The sequence below is a fragment of the Nuphar pumila genome, chromosome 7 (genome assembly GCF_984573655.1).
Source record: "Nuphar pumila chromosome 7, dmNupPumi1.hap1.1, whole genome shotgun sequence".
NCBI lineage: Eukaryota > Viridiplantae > Streptophyta > Magnoliopsida > Nymphaeales > Nymphaeaceae > Nuphar > Nuphar pumila.
This window is the reverse complement of record NC_143255.1, coordinates 120733032-120752442: the sequence shown is the minus strand read 5'-3', so window position 1 is coordinate 120752442 and position 19411 is coordinate 120733032. Positions and strand designations below refer to the sequence as shown.

At 35.5% G+C, this 19411-nt stretch overlaps 1 protein-coding gene across 2 annotated transcripts in view; it reads left to right on the top strand.

Annotated features, from left to right (window-relative positions):
- LOC149833224 (calcium-dependent lipid-binding family protein) overlaps nucleotides 1-19411 on the top strand; it is a 226229-nt gene that overhangs the window by 126809 nt on the left and 80009 nt on the right. For both annotated transcript variants that reach the window (XM_090015000.1, XM_090015001.1), the window contains 2 exons: nucleotides 3874-4089; nucleotides 16644-16747. In XM_090015000.1, the coding sequence (XP_089871126.1) occupies nucleotides 3874-4089; nucleotides 16644-16747 (320 nt within the window). The remainder of the gene's footprint in view (nucleotides 1-3873; nucleotides 4090-16643; nucleotides 16748-19411) is intronic.

The window sequence follows — 19411 nt, the reverse complement described above, 5'->3', positions numbered from 1 at the left end:
TAGCACATTATGTGCTTGTGTTGTTTCCCTTTAATGGGTATATTTGCACTTCACGTGCATATGTATGGGTTCATTATTGAACCCAATGTATTCCAACTCACTTTCTAACATGGTATCAGAGCAAGGTTGAGATCGAGTTGCTCTTTGGTGCATCGGGAAGCGTGGTGTTCAAGAATTTTAAAGAAAAATGGTGAAGTATTCATTTCTCTCTATTGTTTTTCTTATAGTTATTCGGTATGCATTCTATTTCTTTGAAGTATTGTATGAAGAATTTAATATGTTCTTTGTTTTTTTTTATGTGTGCTCTTTGTCATTAAGTCCTTTTATAAAAATTTGAGTTACTTACTACTCCTTTGAATCTTTTTCGTATGTTTTTCTTTGAAAATTTTTAAATGATAACTTGTTTTGCGAAAAATTAGATATATGATTGCTCAAAACTTGATTTAATCGGTCGGTAAAAATTTATGACCATTGGAACTTTGAATCTACTTTTTAAACCTAACCTTGTTTATGAGAATACCTTTATATGAATGTTTAGTCTTTAAAGAAAGGTATGTTTTATGGGTTAGCACATTATGTGCTTGTGTTGTTTCCCTTTAATGGGTATATTTGCACTTCACGTGCATATGTATGGGTTCATTATTGAACCCAATGTATTCCAACTCACTTTCTAACAAGAGGAAGGGCGCTCTGCCCCTGCCAGCTGAAAAGCAAAGAGGCAGGGGCTAAAAGCCCCTGCCCGTTAGTCACAAACGGGGAGGCAAGGGGCTTCGCCCCTGCCTGCCGAAATTAGCGGAGGCAGGGGAGACACCCCTGCCTATTAGAAGGAGAAGGCGCATGGTGGGTCGCAACCCTTCCTTTGAACAACGAGGGTGCAGGGAGGGGCTCGACCCCCCCCCCCCCCTACCGAAGATGGTGCAGGAAGGAGGTTCGACCAATGTTTTAAAACTCGTTGAGTCAACTCGTTGACTCGGCTCGGGTCGGCCCTCCAGCAAGTCAACCCGGCAAGGCAAACTCGGTTTGCCAAAACTCGGGCTTGACTTGGCCTGACTTGGGCGATTTCTTGGATGTTTGAAATTTGATTTTTTGGGTATTTCAGAATAAAAAAAATTGTTTCTTGCATCAATAGGGAATAATTAATTGGCTTGTATAATTTGATCAGTTGTCTTGAGAATTTCTTTGATTTTGTTATGGATTGTCTCACACATCGTATGTAACCCATACTTTCTCTCAAATATCTTTCTATTTTTCAAATTACTGAAATGGCTATATTGTTAATTTATTTTTTATGACTGAATAGGATCTTGACTTTGAAAAGAACTTGTCTTTAGCTATGTGTAGTTGGAAGTGTACACTACATGAGCAAGTTTCATGTGCTTGTTATGACTGTGATTCTTGAGCCTATAGTGTGGTTGTATTTCTCTTACAAAGCACATTGGATATCCTTCATAGTTTCATCTCAAAAACTATAAGCCTCGGCCCCTCATTCTACTGTTCAATATTGTCTTTTATTAGATGATTTCCTTGTGAGTCTATTCTGCATAATCAGATACTGTGGCCAATTTTTTCTGGCAGTCATCCTAGTGCAGCTTAAAAGTGTAATTCTATATTGTACATGGTTACTTTTGATACGTGGGCATGTTTCATAAAGCACAAGTCCAATATTTTCTGAGCCAGGATCAAACTCTGATTTTGAAGTGGATTGAGCCTACAAAAGGTAGAACCTGGTGAACTGACCGTTACAACATTTATGAGTTGGTCAGGTCTCATCAACTTCAGTACAGGCCAAGCATGAACCATTTTAAAAAGTCCCAACTACAAACATATTTTGCTTAACGTGAGCCCCTGTATATGAGTTTATCATCTCTTGTTTACTGAAAAACATGGTTTGAAACAAATTATATATTATTTTCTTTTAAAATCAAAAGTTAACAAAACCCGGTCCGAGTCACCGAGTTGACCCGCCGAGTCACGAGTCAATAAAGAACGAGTCGAGTCCCGAGTTTTAAAACCTTGGGTTCGACCCCTCAATTGGCCGCAGGGAGCACAGTGAGTGCTCGGCCCCTCCCCTGCCAAAAGGAGATGCGGGGAGGGGGACCGACCCCTCCCCCGCCAACAGAGACATCAGGAGAGGGGGCTGGGACCCTCCCTCGCAAAACACATCGCGGGGAGGGGGCTCTGCCCCTCCCCTGTGATTTAAGGCAGCAAGGAGGGGGCTTTGCCCCTCCCTTGCGATCGAGGGAGGCAGGGAGGTGGCTCAACCCCTCCCTGCGCAAACGAAGAGTGAGGGAGAGAGAGACAGAAAGAAAAGGAGAAGAAGGGCGAGGAGAGCATACCTAGAGGTCGTCGGAGGAAGTGGGGTCGTCGTCGGCGGCTACTCGACAGACGCGAGGAGAGTGGGAGAGGCGATCGGGGGAGAGAGTGAGAGCAGAGGGGAAGGAGGTTTCGAGAAACCTCCCCCCTTTGCCTTGCTGTCTTTAAAAGACACAAGGGAGGCAGTGCCTCAATTGGTTATGGGTCCGGATCCGGATCCGGATCCGGATCCAACCCTAATCATTTTTTTTGAGCCTTACAAGAATACTCAAAACTGTGTCCTTGAGTTTAAAAGCACATATATATATATATATATATGTATATGCTATACGTATAAGTTAGAAGTATTCTGACATTTGTCCTCATATGCAACTTTTTCTTACCTCGGAGATGGTTGGATTTGCTGACGATTCTGAGCATAAGTTATCAAGGGCTCGTGCCTTGATGCGCGTGCTGCGTCCGTTGCGCCGATGGGGTGCACTAAAAGGTATTTTATCGTGCTGAGAAAGAAACAATGAAACCTTTTTAATTTATTGAAGTAAGCAACACTTGTGTCGCAGGGGTGGAACCCAAACCTAGTTTGAACCGACCGGACCGAGCCAGGCTCGCTACCAAAAGGATGGATTGTACCGAACTCAACTCGGTTGAGCCAAGTAAGAGGCAGCCCAATGCTGCCCCTTGACTGAGCCGGGCTCATGCCAAGGGTGAATCGAGCTGGGCTCGACACTAGCCGGACTTAGCTCGCCTGCGTCCGATCAGCAAAAGGCGGGCACCGAGCTAGGCTCGGTAATGTCTGAGCTTAACTCGGTCGGGCCTACCCAGCATGGTTGGGCCACTGCCGTAGGCTAGAGCCATCCCACGGCTGGGCAGGCCACAGTCGAGCCAGGCTCGGTTTTGGGGCAAGAGGGGAAACAAAGGGGAGGGGGTGGGCTCGGCGGTCTCCTGATCTAAAGGGATGCTATGACTTGACTGTATCATATATTAGAGTTTTTTTCTTGTTTTGAAGTTACTTGTGATTCACCATCGACTTGGTCACTAGGTATTTTACTTGAATTCCCCCGGACATTATTGTGCAAAGTTATCATGTGTTGCTTCCTTAAAGAACAGGCAGTTTTTTTGTACTGCATTGCTGTAATGAAGCTGCTGCATCATTTTTGGCTTTACTTTGTGGTCTACCTTTTCTTTTTGCTATGATCTATGTGATCTTGGGAGTGACTTATTTGGATGAGTTGCTTGTGTTTTGGGTTCACACTTCGAACATTTGAATTTGCTTTTCATGATATTTTATGCCTAAATTCCTCATTTCCCCCCCTTTGATGTTGAACTGAATGATTCTTTGCTTCATTAACTGTGAAGTTATGGTTGTAGTGTTGAAGAAAATAATTTCCTTATCGGTGTAATAAAATTTGGTTGCTTTTATATGTTTTATTTAATCTACTTTGCTTGCTCTATTTTTTGATGTATTTATGTGTCAAAATTCAATTTAAATTGATGTTACGTGAAGGGTCCTTTTCCTATGAAGTATTCTTTGTCTAAATAACTCTGCATATTCTTTCCCAGAATGGTGGATTACTGCTTAAGGGCACATACTTGAACAATGATAGTAGTTACACTGTCTGTGAAGAGGATGGTGTTGTTGTCTCATATTTTGATGAAAGACCTGATGAGGGGACAAAGCGATATGAGCACATCCATGATTTTGTAAAGTCCTCGTCTTCTGCTGTTGACACAGTGAATGATTTGAGTCTTGTCCATTGTACTACTTTTGAGGCACAGGTACAATGCAATTGTTAATTTTGCTTAGTTGCATCTTGTTTCTTTTTTATTAGTTTTCATGCTTGTATAATGCGATTCATCATTTAATGGTAATCTTATATTTTCATATGTTCATATGGATCATCTGCACTGTTAGACTATGCTCATTCAAAATTTTCCCTTTTCCATCTTGACATTTGTTGGTTAACGCTCCTGAATTTTAATGTTTTTATTTTGTTTGGCAAATGATAAGACAAGTTCTAGTTTTGTGCCACGTGTGTGTGGAATACTTTCATGTAATATAAATTTCAGGATGTTTGACTTTGATCTGAATTTCTTTTAGTTTGGAGTCAAATCGTACCTCCACACCTTTTATTTCCATCTATCGGAGGCTTTGATGTTGTTGGACTGATGTCATCTTTAAAACCTATAGCTATGTCACATGGGTGCGGGTGCGGGTGCGACACGGGTGCGGTGCAATTTCAAAAATTTTGGACACGGGGATTCGGCTATATATATATATATATATATATATATATATATATATATATATATATATATATATATATATATATATATATATATATATATATATATATATATATATAAGACTCGATCAAAGTTGTACCCATTAGGGGACAGGTGATGAGTTGTGAAGCCTGATTCAGGATTTTTTCCTTACAGGAGGGTTTTTTTTCCTTAAATTCTGTAGCCCAGAAAAAAAAAATCAAAAAATGGACCAAAATGACCCTGGGTGCGTTGACCGCACCCAGGGTCGGGTTGACTGAGTCCGAGCCGCACTCGTGTCGGTGCGTGTCGACGCGGGTGCATCGACCTTGGAGCCGAGTCCGTGTGACATAGCCTATAGCCTATCCTTCACATGTGCTAGGCATGCTGTAGGTCTCTGTCTTCATCATGTTTGCTTTTGCTCTAAGTTAACAACCATGATTTAGCAGAAACCTGCTAACCATGTGCTTTCCATGAAAGTGAATCTGCTAGTTAAGATATATATTACCTGACACTTGTATTTGATCAAACATTTAAAAAGAAAAAACACCTTTAACTTGTTCTCTACATAAAGCGGAATGCTGCAATTACATGTCCTAGTAGGCTAAATCATCGATTTCTTCTAAAAGAAAAATAAATTCATTCAGGTTGAATAAGAGTGTTCAAATGACAATCAATGGAAGAAGAGTGTGCAAATGGGACATAGATAATGGAGAATACATAGCCTACCTAATGTCCTAATGTCATGAAAAGATTGTCATAGGTTGCATCAAAGTGGTCTAATATATGAATTTATAGGACCATATTGTCTTGCATCTCCAAGATATCTCAGAAAAATAAAAATGTAAATAATTTTTAGAATATTTGATCAAGCAAACTTGATTCTTGAATAACATGGATGGAATGCATATATGAACAATAAGAATAATAAAAACAATACTATTCTCAAATATAATGCATTTTTTTTCTACTTAAGCACATATTCATGGATTCTATAGGTCTAACAGCCATGTACCCCTTGGGGTTATCCCTCAGATTGGTGATCAAGAAAAGATTAAAAAAATTTATAAAAATAACAAGGGAAAAAGGAAAAGTGTCTTAGTGTCCATTGCTAACCAGCTTTATCAACCAATACAAAATGATAAAGGCAGTCTTCCTCTTTAGAACATCTCCTTCCCGCTTCTCTTTCTCCTCAGATTTTAACCCCAATGTCTTTAGTTCTTTCATTTGTTTTCACTTGCATGTCTGGTTCTAGGTCCTTCAAAATTTTCATCTTTGTCAACCATTGTTTTCTACCAACTTTTTCCTTATATCTGCATTGTTCAAACTCCAAACTAATAGGGTGGAAATAGTTCTTGTTGGTGCTTGAAATAATGTGTATATATGTATTTTCCATTTGATATTCTACATTTTTAGTTTGGTCTAAAAAACTAAATAGTGTGTATGAAGATCACTGATGCCTTGTTTGGATGTGTTTTTATTTACTGTTTACAACTGTAAATAAAATACACATTTTATAAAGAAGAATCTTGTCCTTATTTATTAATTAAGTGAATGTTTGGATCACAAACTATTTAAAACTAGAATAAAAAAAGAAAGAGATAAGTGGTGACTGTGGGAGAAAAAAAATAAGACAGGAAAGATGAAAATTGTTCATGTAGTGGTGAGGGTTTTGGTGTTGAAGGGGCGGTGGGGATGGTGGTTTTGGTGTTGAATGAGAGGTGGTGATGATGGCATTGAAGAAGTGATGATAGTGAACAATGAATGGTGATGATGGTGGTCATGGGGATGGTGGTGGTGATGATGATGGTGATTGAGGTGGCTGTGGTCAAAGTGACGGTAGTAGTAAAGAATAGGTGGTAAGGTGGGTGTGGTGGTGGTGTTGATGGTGATAGTAAAGAATGGCTTGTGATGGTAGTGTTGGTGAAGAAGTGGTGGTGAATAACATATTATGATGGTGGTGGTTATCAAGAAGTGGCGGTAGTGGTGATAGTGATGGTGGTGGTGGAATGGAAGAAGATAAATAGTAGTAGAAAGAAGAACCGATCCCCCTTCATATTTGGAAAAAGGAGTGCTTTTTAGTCGTATTTATGAAAGCTTGTTGGAAAAAAGGGGGGTCACTTTTGCTTGAATGTTGGAATATATGAGACGGGTGCCAGCTCATGCAAATGCTAGTGTAAGAGCATCCATGCCAAACTGTATTGCCTTCCTTTACAAAAAGATCATAATATATGAGCCATTGAATATATAGATATTGTATTACACATAATAAAACTTGATACATGCTTGATATAGTGTTGTGTTAGCCGCTTGACTGCATTGTATGTGTCGAACTCATCATGATTATATATATCTAACTCCGAATGAATAGCTCTTTACATGCTTATATTTGGATTCAGATCCTAAATTGAGTTCAAGTAGCCTGTTATATGACACTAGGGGATAATCTAATGGCGGGTTTGGAAGTTGGAGGATGAATATGTTAATATAATTAACCAAGCTATCTCTTATTAATCACATTCCAGACTGGTTTATATTGGCACATCTTAGTCTCAAAGTTACCTTTGATTTGTTCTGTTTTATTCATCTTATCGTGCAGGTTAGAATGAGTGGCTTGTGATTACTATCTACTTCAATGTATCATTATTCACACTATCATTCTTATAACTACAGTAGGTCTCTATTAAGAGGAAATCGACTTCTACTATTTTTTTGGTGCTTTCCTACACAGAAGGAGATGTAATGGTTTTGATATAACGCCATATCTGACACATCATGATAGACTCTTGGTAGCATGCAGGGGGGCGGGTGTTTGCGTGTTTTGAGCATTAATCTATCTTTTTTAATCAAATTCTTAATTTATGATGTTTATCGATATGGATCTATATTTGGATCCAAATTGTTTTCTAGGATTGGATCTTCTACCGAGTTCTAGATCCAAAAGTGTCTAAAAAGCTCGTATAAGTTAAATAACTTGATAAACGTTCAAAAGTTCATCGATTAATAAATATTGATGAATTTCTCATAAAAATACCTAGAATACTCCCTTATTTTTTTTTTGAAAAATCTAGAAAATCTGCTGACTTTACAAAAACATTAGTGATGATTATGTGTCCTGTTGTAGTACACAGAGAGAGAGCTTTTCTCTGAAAGACAGAGACAGAGAGGGATTACTAAAAAGCCGTGCACATGTCACATGCATAGAATTTTTTGCAAACCTGCGATGCAGTACACACACCTACACTTTTTCATGTATTGAATCATTTAATTGGCCCTGCGCACTACTTCATACACAGTTTCCTATCGGAAGCTGATCAAACACATCTCCAAATGAGTATTCTATCTGGTCCTACGTTGTTAAAAGCGCGCCTTGAGACACAAAAGGAGCGCCTCACCTTGAGGCGAGGCCCTCTGCGCCTCAAAGCGCCGACCTAAGATGTGCTTCATCAATAAAGCATTTTTTAGTATTTATTTTAGATTTTCTATTTCTTATTACTTGTTGCTTCATCAATAAAGTATTTTATTTATTTATTTGTATTTTTAGATATTTTTTATAGTTTAATCCTTAGTTTTTTTTATAAGTTATATAATCAGTTTCATGTTAATCTCTCATATTTTTTAGTATTTTATTTTAGATTTTCTATTTCTTATTGCTTGTTGCTTCATCAATAAAGCATTTTTTTATTTATTTGTATTTTTAGATATATATTTATATATTTTTTTAAGTTTTCAAATTTTTTTTAGGCTTACGCTTTACGATTAGTTTCTCAATTACTTTTACATGTTAATCTCATATTCTTTATTGTTTATTTTAGATTTTCTATTTCTTATTGCTTGTTCCTTCATCAATAAAGCATTTTTTTATTTATTTGTAATTTTAGATATTCTTTGATAGTTTTTTTAAGTTTTCAAAAAAAAATTTGAGGCTTACGCTTTACGTCTCGCCTTAGTTTTTGGTTGAGCGCCTCGCTACGCCTCAACGCTTTTCACAACATTGATTTGGTCCATGACACTTATGTACATAGTCGTTCCATACCGACTAGCAAGTACACGGATGCTTTAGCCTCGCGTGTGTGATCGTTGCAAAAAATTTTCTTTCTTTTTAGGGAAGAAAAAACTCTCGCAAGGTCCACTTGACCTTTTGAAAAGAGATTTTTAAAATGAACTTGCCTCTGTTTTTGAAATATGCGAAAAAATTGGGAGACAAGGCTCGTTTGTCGGTATCAATCGTTTATGACACCTTTACCAGGGGTAATTGAACCAAAGTTCAAATTTTATACCTTTGTTTTGCCTAAATTTGTCTAAAAAATTATTCTAAGTTCTAGAAATGCACAGAATCATGCTTGTGCTATGATTTTGAACTTGAAAATATGTATTATTTTGGAAATATTTCAGAAGTTTGGATTTTCCAAGCATTTTTTAAATGGATTTGAAGATATATTTATTTGAAAATGACTCAAAATGATTTAGAAATCAATCTAAAATCACCTATAATTATTTTGAAATTACAACTTGAAATTGATTTTGAAATCAAAATTGAAAGTTTTTGAAATTGTAAATGAAGTGGAAAGTTGAACTTGAAATTGAATATGAACTTTGAACTTGGAACTGAAATGAATTTGAGTTTGAATCAGAGTTACCGGAAGCGCCTAGGTAAGCACGGGGAAGCGCCACTTTTAAATGGGAAGTGTGCTTCCCTTTTATGGGAGGCACCCTTCCCCCTCGCTTCTGAATTTTTTTGTATTTTTTATTTTTATTTTTTTTCACTTCCCCGGCGCTTCCTAGGTCGCTTTCGGTTCGCTCCCTTGGTCACTTTCGAGACAATTCTCGATTCGCTCCTAAGTGGTCCCACGCTTCCCGCTTCCTAAAATTTTGAAAGTGCCTCACTTCCTGCTCCCGCTTCCTCAACTCGCAACCATGTTTTGAATCGAAAGAGTTGAAGTTTGAACTTTGAAATTGAAGTTGAAATCGAAATTGGAGTTTGAAATTGAAATTTTGAATCGATTTTTGAAATAAGAATTGAACTTGGAAATCGAAATTTGAAATTGAATTTGGAATTTAAAATTGAAATTGAGAATCAGAATTTAGAACTGAAATTGGAAATTAAAATTGAACTGTGAATTTAAAATTGAAGATTCGAAATTGAAAATGTAATTCAATTTGAAAGTTAAATTGAAAACTAAAAATCGAATTTGAAATTTGAAAATAAAACTGGAATTTAGAATTGGAAATTCCAATGAAATTCAGAATTTATTTTGGAATTAAAGTTAAAATTGAGAATTGAAATAAAATTCAAAATTCAAAATTTAAAATTGAAATTCGAAAATAGAAAGTTAAAATAAAAATTGAATTTTGGGATTTGAATAGAGAATTGAAATTAATATTTGAAATTAAAATAGAATTTAAAATGTTTAAGAATTGAAATTTAATTTTTTTGAAAAAAGGTTTTTGAAAATTAACTTAGGAAATATTTGAAAAATACTTGGATTTTGAAAATAATTTCCATTTATAAATGATTTGGAATTTCGAAAAGAAAATTGGAAAATAATTTTGAATTTGTGAATAAAAATCGAAAATGACTTTGAAAATCATTTGAATTTTAAAAGAATTTTACACTTTATAGAATTAAAACAAGATTAAATTACATATATTCATGACTATGACCACAAATATATTTTAAATTAATCTTTATTAAAATTCTAATATAGAAGAAAAAAAGATTTTGTGCCTTTGTAGAATTAAAATAAGATTAATTTTTATATATTCTTGACTATGGCCACAAATATATTTGAATTAATCTTTATTTAAATTCTAATAAAGGAAGAAAAAAGAAATCAATTTTTTTGGAAATTGATAATTTTTGAAAATGACCTAAAAGTGTAATTTGAATTTTATTTAATAAAGAATAATAATTCTAAGTATTATTCGTATTCCGACTATGGCCGTAAATACAAACTTTACTTAGTTTTATTTATTCTTTATTAAATGGTGCACTTGCCATTCATGTTTTTCATAGTGTTTTTTAAAAATAAAGAAAAATAAAATGCAACACATTAATGTAAAATTAATCTATATGCTCATTCATTCTAAACTAAGCATAAAATAAAAATTCTCATTAATAGAATTATTACAACCCTTGAGTTAATTCTAATAATTGAAAAAAATAAAAATCCTGCAAAATGAGCAAAATGTTAGAAATAAATATAGGCATCTATCGATTTTCTTCAATTATTGAAAATTTGAAGAAAATTCAAAATTTAGCATTTTATGCCCCCAAAAAATAAAGAAATATTAAAATAAATGCAAATAATGCATGGCCTTTGCAAAAGAATTTTGAAAATGTGATTTTGGAGTTTTAAATTTTCGAAATTGGGGTTTTAAACATGTAAATTCATTTTAAAACTTGAAGTTAAAATCAATTTAACTTTGAAATTGAGTTTTTAATGAAAATACATTGAAAATGATTAAAATAAAAAGCAAATAAACTCCAATTTTTGCTTAAAATGAAGTTAAGCCATTTTAATTTAATAAAAATCATTTTCAATTCGTGAAATACACGAATTATGTTTGAAAATTGAATTTTAAAGTGTTAAAATGCCCAATTTAACTTTATTTTAACAAAGTAATGCCTTTTGCAAAATTGGTTTTTGAAGAATACAATGGATGAAGGGTCAAATGGCCATAGAAATTTATAAAATTTGATATGAAGACTCCTAACAACCTTAGAAAGACTCTAGAATTGAAAAATGTAAAAGAAGTTTGAAGAAAAATCCGAATTAAGGCTTTTTATCAAATTAAAATAGGATTTTATAAAATCAGGATATACAAACGAACCTTGTCAGAGTATTTCGAATGAATGAAGGCCTAAAACAATTCAAATTGAGTTGTAAAGAAACATTTTTCTTTTACAGAAGTTCAAAATCATTTTTAAAACTCGAGTTATGACTTAAACATTAGAGAATTAATTTTAGAAATAAGGAATTGGATTTTGAGAGACAAGATTTTCTAATTTTAATGTTTCATAGGCTAAACCAATTTAATTTCTTCCAAATTTGTGGGAGAAGTTGCTAAATTCAACTAAGAAACAACTCCAATTTACAGAATTGGAAAATCAATCCTGGTTTGGAAATGGTGACTTTGTGAAGTCACTGTTTCCAAACAGGAAATGTTCATGTTACAAAAGTTGAAGTTCTGTAACCAATCCCGATTTTTGACAGGGTTGGAATGTCAAATGAGTATAAAAACTAATGAAATTTAATATAGATAAACTAGATTCAAAATGAAAGAAAATCCGTTTTACAGATTCTAAAAACGAGTTTTCATTCGAGAGCGCTAATCTAAACAAGTTGAGATAAAATTTAAGTATGGTTTAATGAAGCAAAATGGAAGGGTTCTGATTTTCTATCAGAATCAAACATGAAAAATCTATAAAAGTTGTTGAAAATTTACAGAGATAAACTAAACGTGCAAAGAAAAAAGATCCAATTTACAGATCTAGAAAATGATCTCCCATTTTTGGAGATCCAATCCAATCAAATTGAACCAAAACCTGTAAAAGCCTGACAAAGAAAAACGATAGTGTTATGGTTTTTTATCTAAATGGCTAGTGAAAAGGGAATGAAAATGTATGAAATTTGGCATGCATAAACTAGACATTCAAAGGAAGAAATTCCTTTTTATAGATTTGAAAAATGATCTCCCATTGGGGAGATATGAATGCAACAAGTCAATCTAGAATTCCTTCATAGAAATTGCTGAAAATTTATAGAGATGAACTAGACATTCAGATAAAGAAAAGCCATTTTACAGATCTCAAAAATGATCTCCCATTAGGGAGATATGACTCTGACAAGATGGGTTAAAAACCAGAACATTAAAATGATACAGTATAACAAGGTCATGGTTTCAGACTAAAATCTGGTATGAAAACACCATAGAAATTATTAAAAATTGGCATGGATAAACTAGATTCAATGCTGAAGACATCCCTTTTTACAGATTGGAGAGATCATCTCTGGTTAAGGAGAAATCACTCTAACAAGTTGGTCTAATTTCAGGAAAAATTCGGATCACCCAGAATGACAGGGTCCGAATTTCAATTTTTAAAAGGTGTCAAATCAACTCAGATTGATCTGATTTCTGGTGGAGATCCCGAAAATATATGAATGAATATGCAGCAAAAAAATCAGATTAAATTATGTCTAATTATATACGAATTGATGGAATAAAAAATGCTCTAGAATGAAAAATATCATCTAAACATGATTGAATGGAATAGAACCTCATTAATGAATTGATCTAATGATCAAGCATGAGATCTATCATTTCAAATCATGGATGATGATGAAAATGATGCAAAAACAGATTTAAAGCATCTAAAAATGAAATTGAAAGCATTGAGGCATAAATTAAAATTGATTTAGCCAATTGAAAATGAGATTTGATCTATTGAAGATCAAATCTCCTAATTCTAATGGCTTAGAATGAAAATGCATAAATCAAATAGAAATTCAAAAGCATGAAATGAAAATTAGCATAGAAAAGAAGTAGATCTATATTGCTAATTATGAAATTGGAAAGAAATTGAGTAAAGAAAAAAAAGATCTAATTAAAAAAAATCAAAAATTGCAAAAAGAAAAGAAATAAAAAATCAAAAGAGGGAAGAAGGGACTTACCTTTGGGCTGAAGAGGGGATCTTCTTCTCCTCAATTGGGGCCAATCCCAAGGAGGAAGGAAGAAGAGAGAGATGGAGAGGAGGAGAGAAAGTGAGAATTCTTTTGATTCTCTCAATTTCTCAAAATTTCAAGTTATGGAAAAGAGACCCCCAAGGGGTCTATTTATAGCCCAACTTGGGGGCATTTTGGGCATCAAGATTTTAGAAAATATCTTCTCAAGGTTGGCGCCAACCCCATGTGGGTATTTCCCTTTTTTTCAAGTGGGCAAAAGGGTGATTTTGGCAAAAGATAGACATGTGGCACCCCTTTTGCAAGTGGGTGCCCATGTGGGTCTTTTTCAAGTTTTTTAAATGGGTAAAATGGGCATTTGATTGAAATTTTGACACATGGCATCACTTAGCAAGTGATGCCCATGTGTCTTTTTAAAGGCAAAAGGGGGTTTTTAAAGGTAGATTTAAAAACAAATTTGATTTGATTTTGAAAATGCCAAGTGGCGCCCCTTCTTTGAAAATATATTTTTGTCTTTTTTATTTTAAAATTAAGATGAAAAGTGAAATAAAATATGAGAAATAAAAAAGGGGAATTTGGAAATAATTTGATTCAAAAATCCAATTTTGATTTTTGAAATCCAAATTGGGTTAAAACCGGATCTATATTGAATTTTTAGAAATTTTGCAAAAATATTGAATTTGGATTTGAAATTCAAGGATTATTTTTTATATTGGGGATAAAAATTGGATCTTGATTTTGAATTTGAAACCCACAGAAAAATGGATTTTGAATTTGGATCTGGATCCATTTTGTTATTTTGAAATCTAAATTGAATTATAAATTGGATCCAGGGTATTTTCAAAAGTTTTTACCAAAATGATGGATTTTGAATTTAAAATTTGAGAATTGATTTTGAAATTAGAATAAAAATTGAATTTTTAAAAGGATCTAGTTTCGAGGTTTTGAAAAAGATTGGATCTGAATCTCGATTTGAAGGAAATTGGTTCGAAATGAGAATCGAACCCTGAATATGGATTTCTGAAGAATTGAAAATGGAAAAACCCCAAATTCATAATAAAAATTGGGATTTTGGATTTGGATTTGGATCCAGCTCAGAGAATGGAATTGGGTCTTGGATCTGGATCAGAATCCAAGAAGTGGAATTGGATCTCAGATGTTAGATAAATCTGAGTTCAGAAATTGATTTAATTACCCTTTTGAACGGATCAAAAGATGGATCCAGACTGAAATGGATCCGAAAGGGTTACTTGGATCTCGGATATCCCATGAGATATTCTGGGTTAAATGAATAAATTGGACTCTGGATATGGATTATAGAATGAATCGGATGAAAAATCCAAGTCCGGGATTAAAATTGGACATCAGATCTAGTATTTAATCCACTATCGGAATTAAAATAGATTGGATCTCGGATATTGATGAAATATCAGATGAAGGAATTAATCCAAGTCTAAATTTGGGACTTGTCCTAGTTCAAAAATTGTTAGAAACGATGTTCTGAAGATTTTTTTTTTGGTTTTCGCACTGTAGAGGTAGAAACACGGTACTGAACTGGTCTGAATTAATTTGAACTGAATCGGGTTAAAATGAACTGAATCCCAAGTCAATTATACTCAGGTGAACTAAATCCGGAGCTAGAACACTAGCTCAACCAGTTGGGGTTAGCTCCATTTGGACTGAATTGAGCTCAATTGAGCTCAAATGAGCTAAAACGAAGGTCCAAGCGTGTGAAAGGTGACTTTGAATTGGAATTGGACCACTCAAACTCTTGATGAACTCAACTTAGACTCTTGGGGATAGGATCTACTTGATTTGGCTGTCTCGGGGACAGTTTGGCTGAAATTCAAGCTAAAAATGAGCTTATTTCGCCTGAAATGAATATAATTTAGCTCAAATGAACTGACACAGCTCCTCGTGAGCTCAGTGGGGCTAGAAATGACTGTCATTCTAACTCTTCCGAACTTAGAATGAGCTTGGCTACGACGGACTTGACGAAAGGGCTAAGGGGACTTAAGGGTAAAATGGTAATTTTATTGACAAAGCGGTTAAATTGACCTCTAGACCGGGATAAACCTAGCGGTGAGACTCTATACTGCCCTACAGGAGATTTGGCATCTGCGAAAGGAGATGTCCGGAATGGACCTAAAAAATTTGGGGTGTTTATAGTGTGCCATGGGGCGTATCACAAGTCCATGGGCACGCCCAAGCATAACCTTGCCATGGAAGGACAAGGCCTTGCGACTCCTAGTCAGAAGACCAGTTGATGATTGTATGCCATAGCGAAGAGCACCACCCAGACTGGTTAGCCGGCTCCTAGGCATTCACTCGCTTAACTCCGAGTCACCGTACTCGGTTGGAACCACTTAAGTTGATCCCTAGGGGAATTATCCCTAACCTACACGCACCCCTATGCGTCCAAACACTATGCATGGGAGACTCATCAAAGTCGTGAGGTCCTTAACCAAATCTCCAAAGGCAACATCCTCTGATCCGATGACACTGTTTAACCAAATAACTTTTCACGTCTGTGCCGCCACACACTGTCGCACTAACAACGATACCGTTGCCTATCGCATGCCATGCTACCACCGCACATCATCTATCAAGCCAATGCATACCGCAGGTTTCTAAACTCGATGCATTTTCCACTCAGGAGAGCTTTGCACTGCACATGCCCCATTCGGAAGGCTCGTTCCGGAACAACACACATGTTTGCACCAATTAGTTATCATGTGAAGAGATGGGAAAACTGGTTAGTTAAATTAGCTTGTTTTGAAGCGAGAAAATAGGGAGACTAGTCCTACAAGTTTTCTTAAAAAGTTAAGAGGTAAGAGCTTCGCACTGCACATGCCCCATTCCGAAGGCTTGGTCTGGGACAGCACACATGTTTGCACCAATTAGTTATAATGTGAAGATATGGGAAAATTGGTTAGTTAAAATAGCTTGTTTTGAGGAAAGAAAAATAAGGATACATCATATGTTAGATCATATTAAATGGTGAAAAAAGGATTAAAGAGACAAGTTGTATGGCTCCTTAAAAATAATTTTGAATTTACATTGGCTAATTCATCTCATAATTAGATTAGATGTAAGAAAAATAGAAGTCATGACATGTTGATATGTTCCCTTTGTGAACCCAAGGTACTTGGATATCTTTAGTTTTAGTTTTATTTTTATTTATTTTGAGAGAGATGGAGAGTCTTATTTTAATCATGTGGATATGAATTTAGTTAGGCATGGAATTAGGTTAGGGACAAATAAGAAATTGTAACATCTTATGACTGAGGTTTGGTTGCTCCTTTTATGTATTAATACTTGTTCCACTTGGTCTATTGTCTGTTGTTGTTAGTTATTCACTTGGCTCTATTTGGGTATCTGCAGGTTGTATCTCCAGAATTCACCTTCTATGATAGCACAAACATATCCACAAATGACTCCTTGCAATGTGAAAAAATTCTTCGTGCAAAAATGGACATCAATTTTATGTAAGTATCTAGCATTCTTAGACAGATATGATTTGGTTTTATTACTCTATGGTAGAAGCCTAGATCTCTATAATTACTAAGTTTTAATTCCTATAATCTTTGTTGCATTGAGACAGTTGCTTTTTGTGCTTCTGATTTAGGAATCACTTTTTGATATGCATCTTGTCAATAGAAAAGGTAGACATTCCCAGTAATGTTGGTTTCTCCTTTTCAAAAAGATAAATTCTGTTTCCAGTTTACTTTGGTATGGACCACATTAGCCCTTAATGTGGTGGGTTCCGAGCTATTTAATGAAGATCCTCGACCTATTAGAGGCTTCAATCAAATGGGATGAAGAAGAGATTGGGGGAAATTTGAGGAAACAAAAATGAGGGAGATGGAAGAAGGGGTTTTCTCTCTTTGGGCGAGAGAGACCCCTCCCTTTTCATTAAACTATTCCTTGCCTCCTTACATTCTGAATTGGCTTATTACCTTTCCCTAACCCTGTGGGTAATCGGATCAGGTCTAGGATTGGCCAGATCCATTCACTAACTCTTTTGGATATTTATAAGCCTTCCCTTGGTCCAGTCAGATGGGTCTTTTAGATCCTTTACAGCCCACCCTCCTCTGGAAGTAATTACCCCTGCAGAAAAATCCTATCAGACCCTCCCCCTTTTTCGGGGCACCTTGTCCTCAAGGTGCAGACTTGCGGATATCTCTTCATGATTTCGTCTTAGATTTCCCAGGTGGCTTCCTCGGGGTTGGCATGTAGCCACTCAAATAGGACTTCAGATATTAGTTTGCCCGCTTCTTGTCTCTTTAACTTGGACAACACCTTGGCTGGGGTAGGAAGGTGCTCTTCCCCCTCTGTTGGTGGCATTATGCCATCAACATGTCCATGGTAGGATTTGAGACGACTTACATGAAAAACAGGGTGCATTGCCGATGTGTTTATCCAAATAGGCTCATTTTTTTGTTTGAATTGATTTATTCTGTTGTTTGGGGCGTGGTACATTGATATCCATGTCCAAGTGCAAATATTACGTTGTCTTTATTGATGATTATGTATTGCTGTGGATATTTTGGCTCCAAGTTCTTTGCACATATTCATGACTTATTTCTTCAAAACATAGATATGCTGGTTGGTTGGATACTATGTCACATAGGTGCGGGTGCGGATGCGGCGATGTGACACTTTAAAAAAACTTGGGTGCAGGGGTGCGGGGAGGATATATATAAATATAAAAAATTTAACAGTTTTAAGTTAACACTTGGTATTTGTGTGCATTTATGTATTTATATATAATATAGATAAAAATGTACTTGATTAGGGTTAACTTAATCTACTTTCGGATAGAAATGAACCTCCGTGTGGTTGACTTCACCTAACATAAAGGAAGTTGTGTCCAAGTGTCGCACCCGCCTTGGTGCGAGTGCGACGCGTGTGTGGTACCCTGTTAGAGGAGTCTGTGTGACATAGGTTGGATATGATGATAAATACAGCGGGTATAGATATTACAATTTTGACACTCATGGGATGATGGTTGGATATGATGATGAATACAAGGGGTATAGATGTTACAATCCTGACACTCATGGGATGATGGTTGGATATGATGATGAATACAAGGGGTATAGATGTTACAATCCTGAGACTCATAGGATTATCATTCCATGACATGCTCTTTTTTATGAAGATAATGATACATAGTCTATGTGATTTTTAGTTGTTTTGCCTTAAATGGACAGTTCTTCCTTCTGGCTATGTGGAAGGGTTAAAGATTGTGCAGTTGAACATGCACTTAAGCATAATTATGTCATTATAGCTGAATTTTCCCAAAACACATTGAATGCAAATGTGAAGGAAATTATTGGCAGCAAAAGGCTAACAAAAGTTAGAGAACAGTGGTTAGATCCAGCACTGAGGCTAAGTACCATGTTATAGTCACAGCAAAAGTGTTACGGATTCACCATTTACTTTCAGCATTAAATCAGCTCATTAGTAGATCCTTGCTGTATTGTAAGAATAGAAGCATCTGATTATATCTATTTTCAGCATGGGAAGATGAACCACAAGTTGGACCAACATTTTATGAGAGTAAAAGGTAGAGAACAAAGAGATCCAACTATTCTTTATTCAAGGAGATCAAGTTTCAGACTTGTTTACTAAGCTACTGTCTAATATCGCATTGATTATTGAAAGGAAAATTGTCCATGTTTGTAACCCGTTATCCAGATCTAAACCTAGATCTATGATCTGGATCTTGATCTTGCTCCAGATCAAATTTACTTCAGTTTTAGGTTCATGTTTTTTTATATTGTTTATGAGCTTGTTTGGTCTTTTAGATATTATTACTGGAAGATGGCTGTAATTACAATATCTAAGATTATTATGGGTTCCTTTTTCTGTCATTGTAGTCGTCTAGTCCAGAGTTACTGAAAGCGCCATGGGGTATGGGGAAGCACGCTACCCGAAGCACGTTTTGCAAGCACGAAACGTGGTGCTTCCAAAACGTTCTGGGAAGCGCCAAAAAAATTGAGAAGCACACTTCCCCTTTTTTTCATTTTTTTGTGATTTTATTTTTATTTTTATTTTTTTCTCTGCCTCCTCGCTTCCTAGGTCTCTTCTGATTCGCTTCCTAGGTCGCTTCCAAGACGATTCCTTATTCGCTTCTAAGTTGTTCC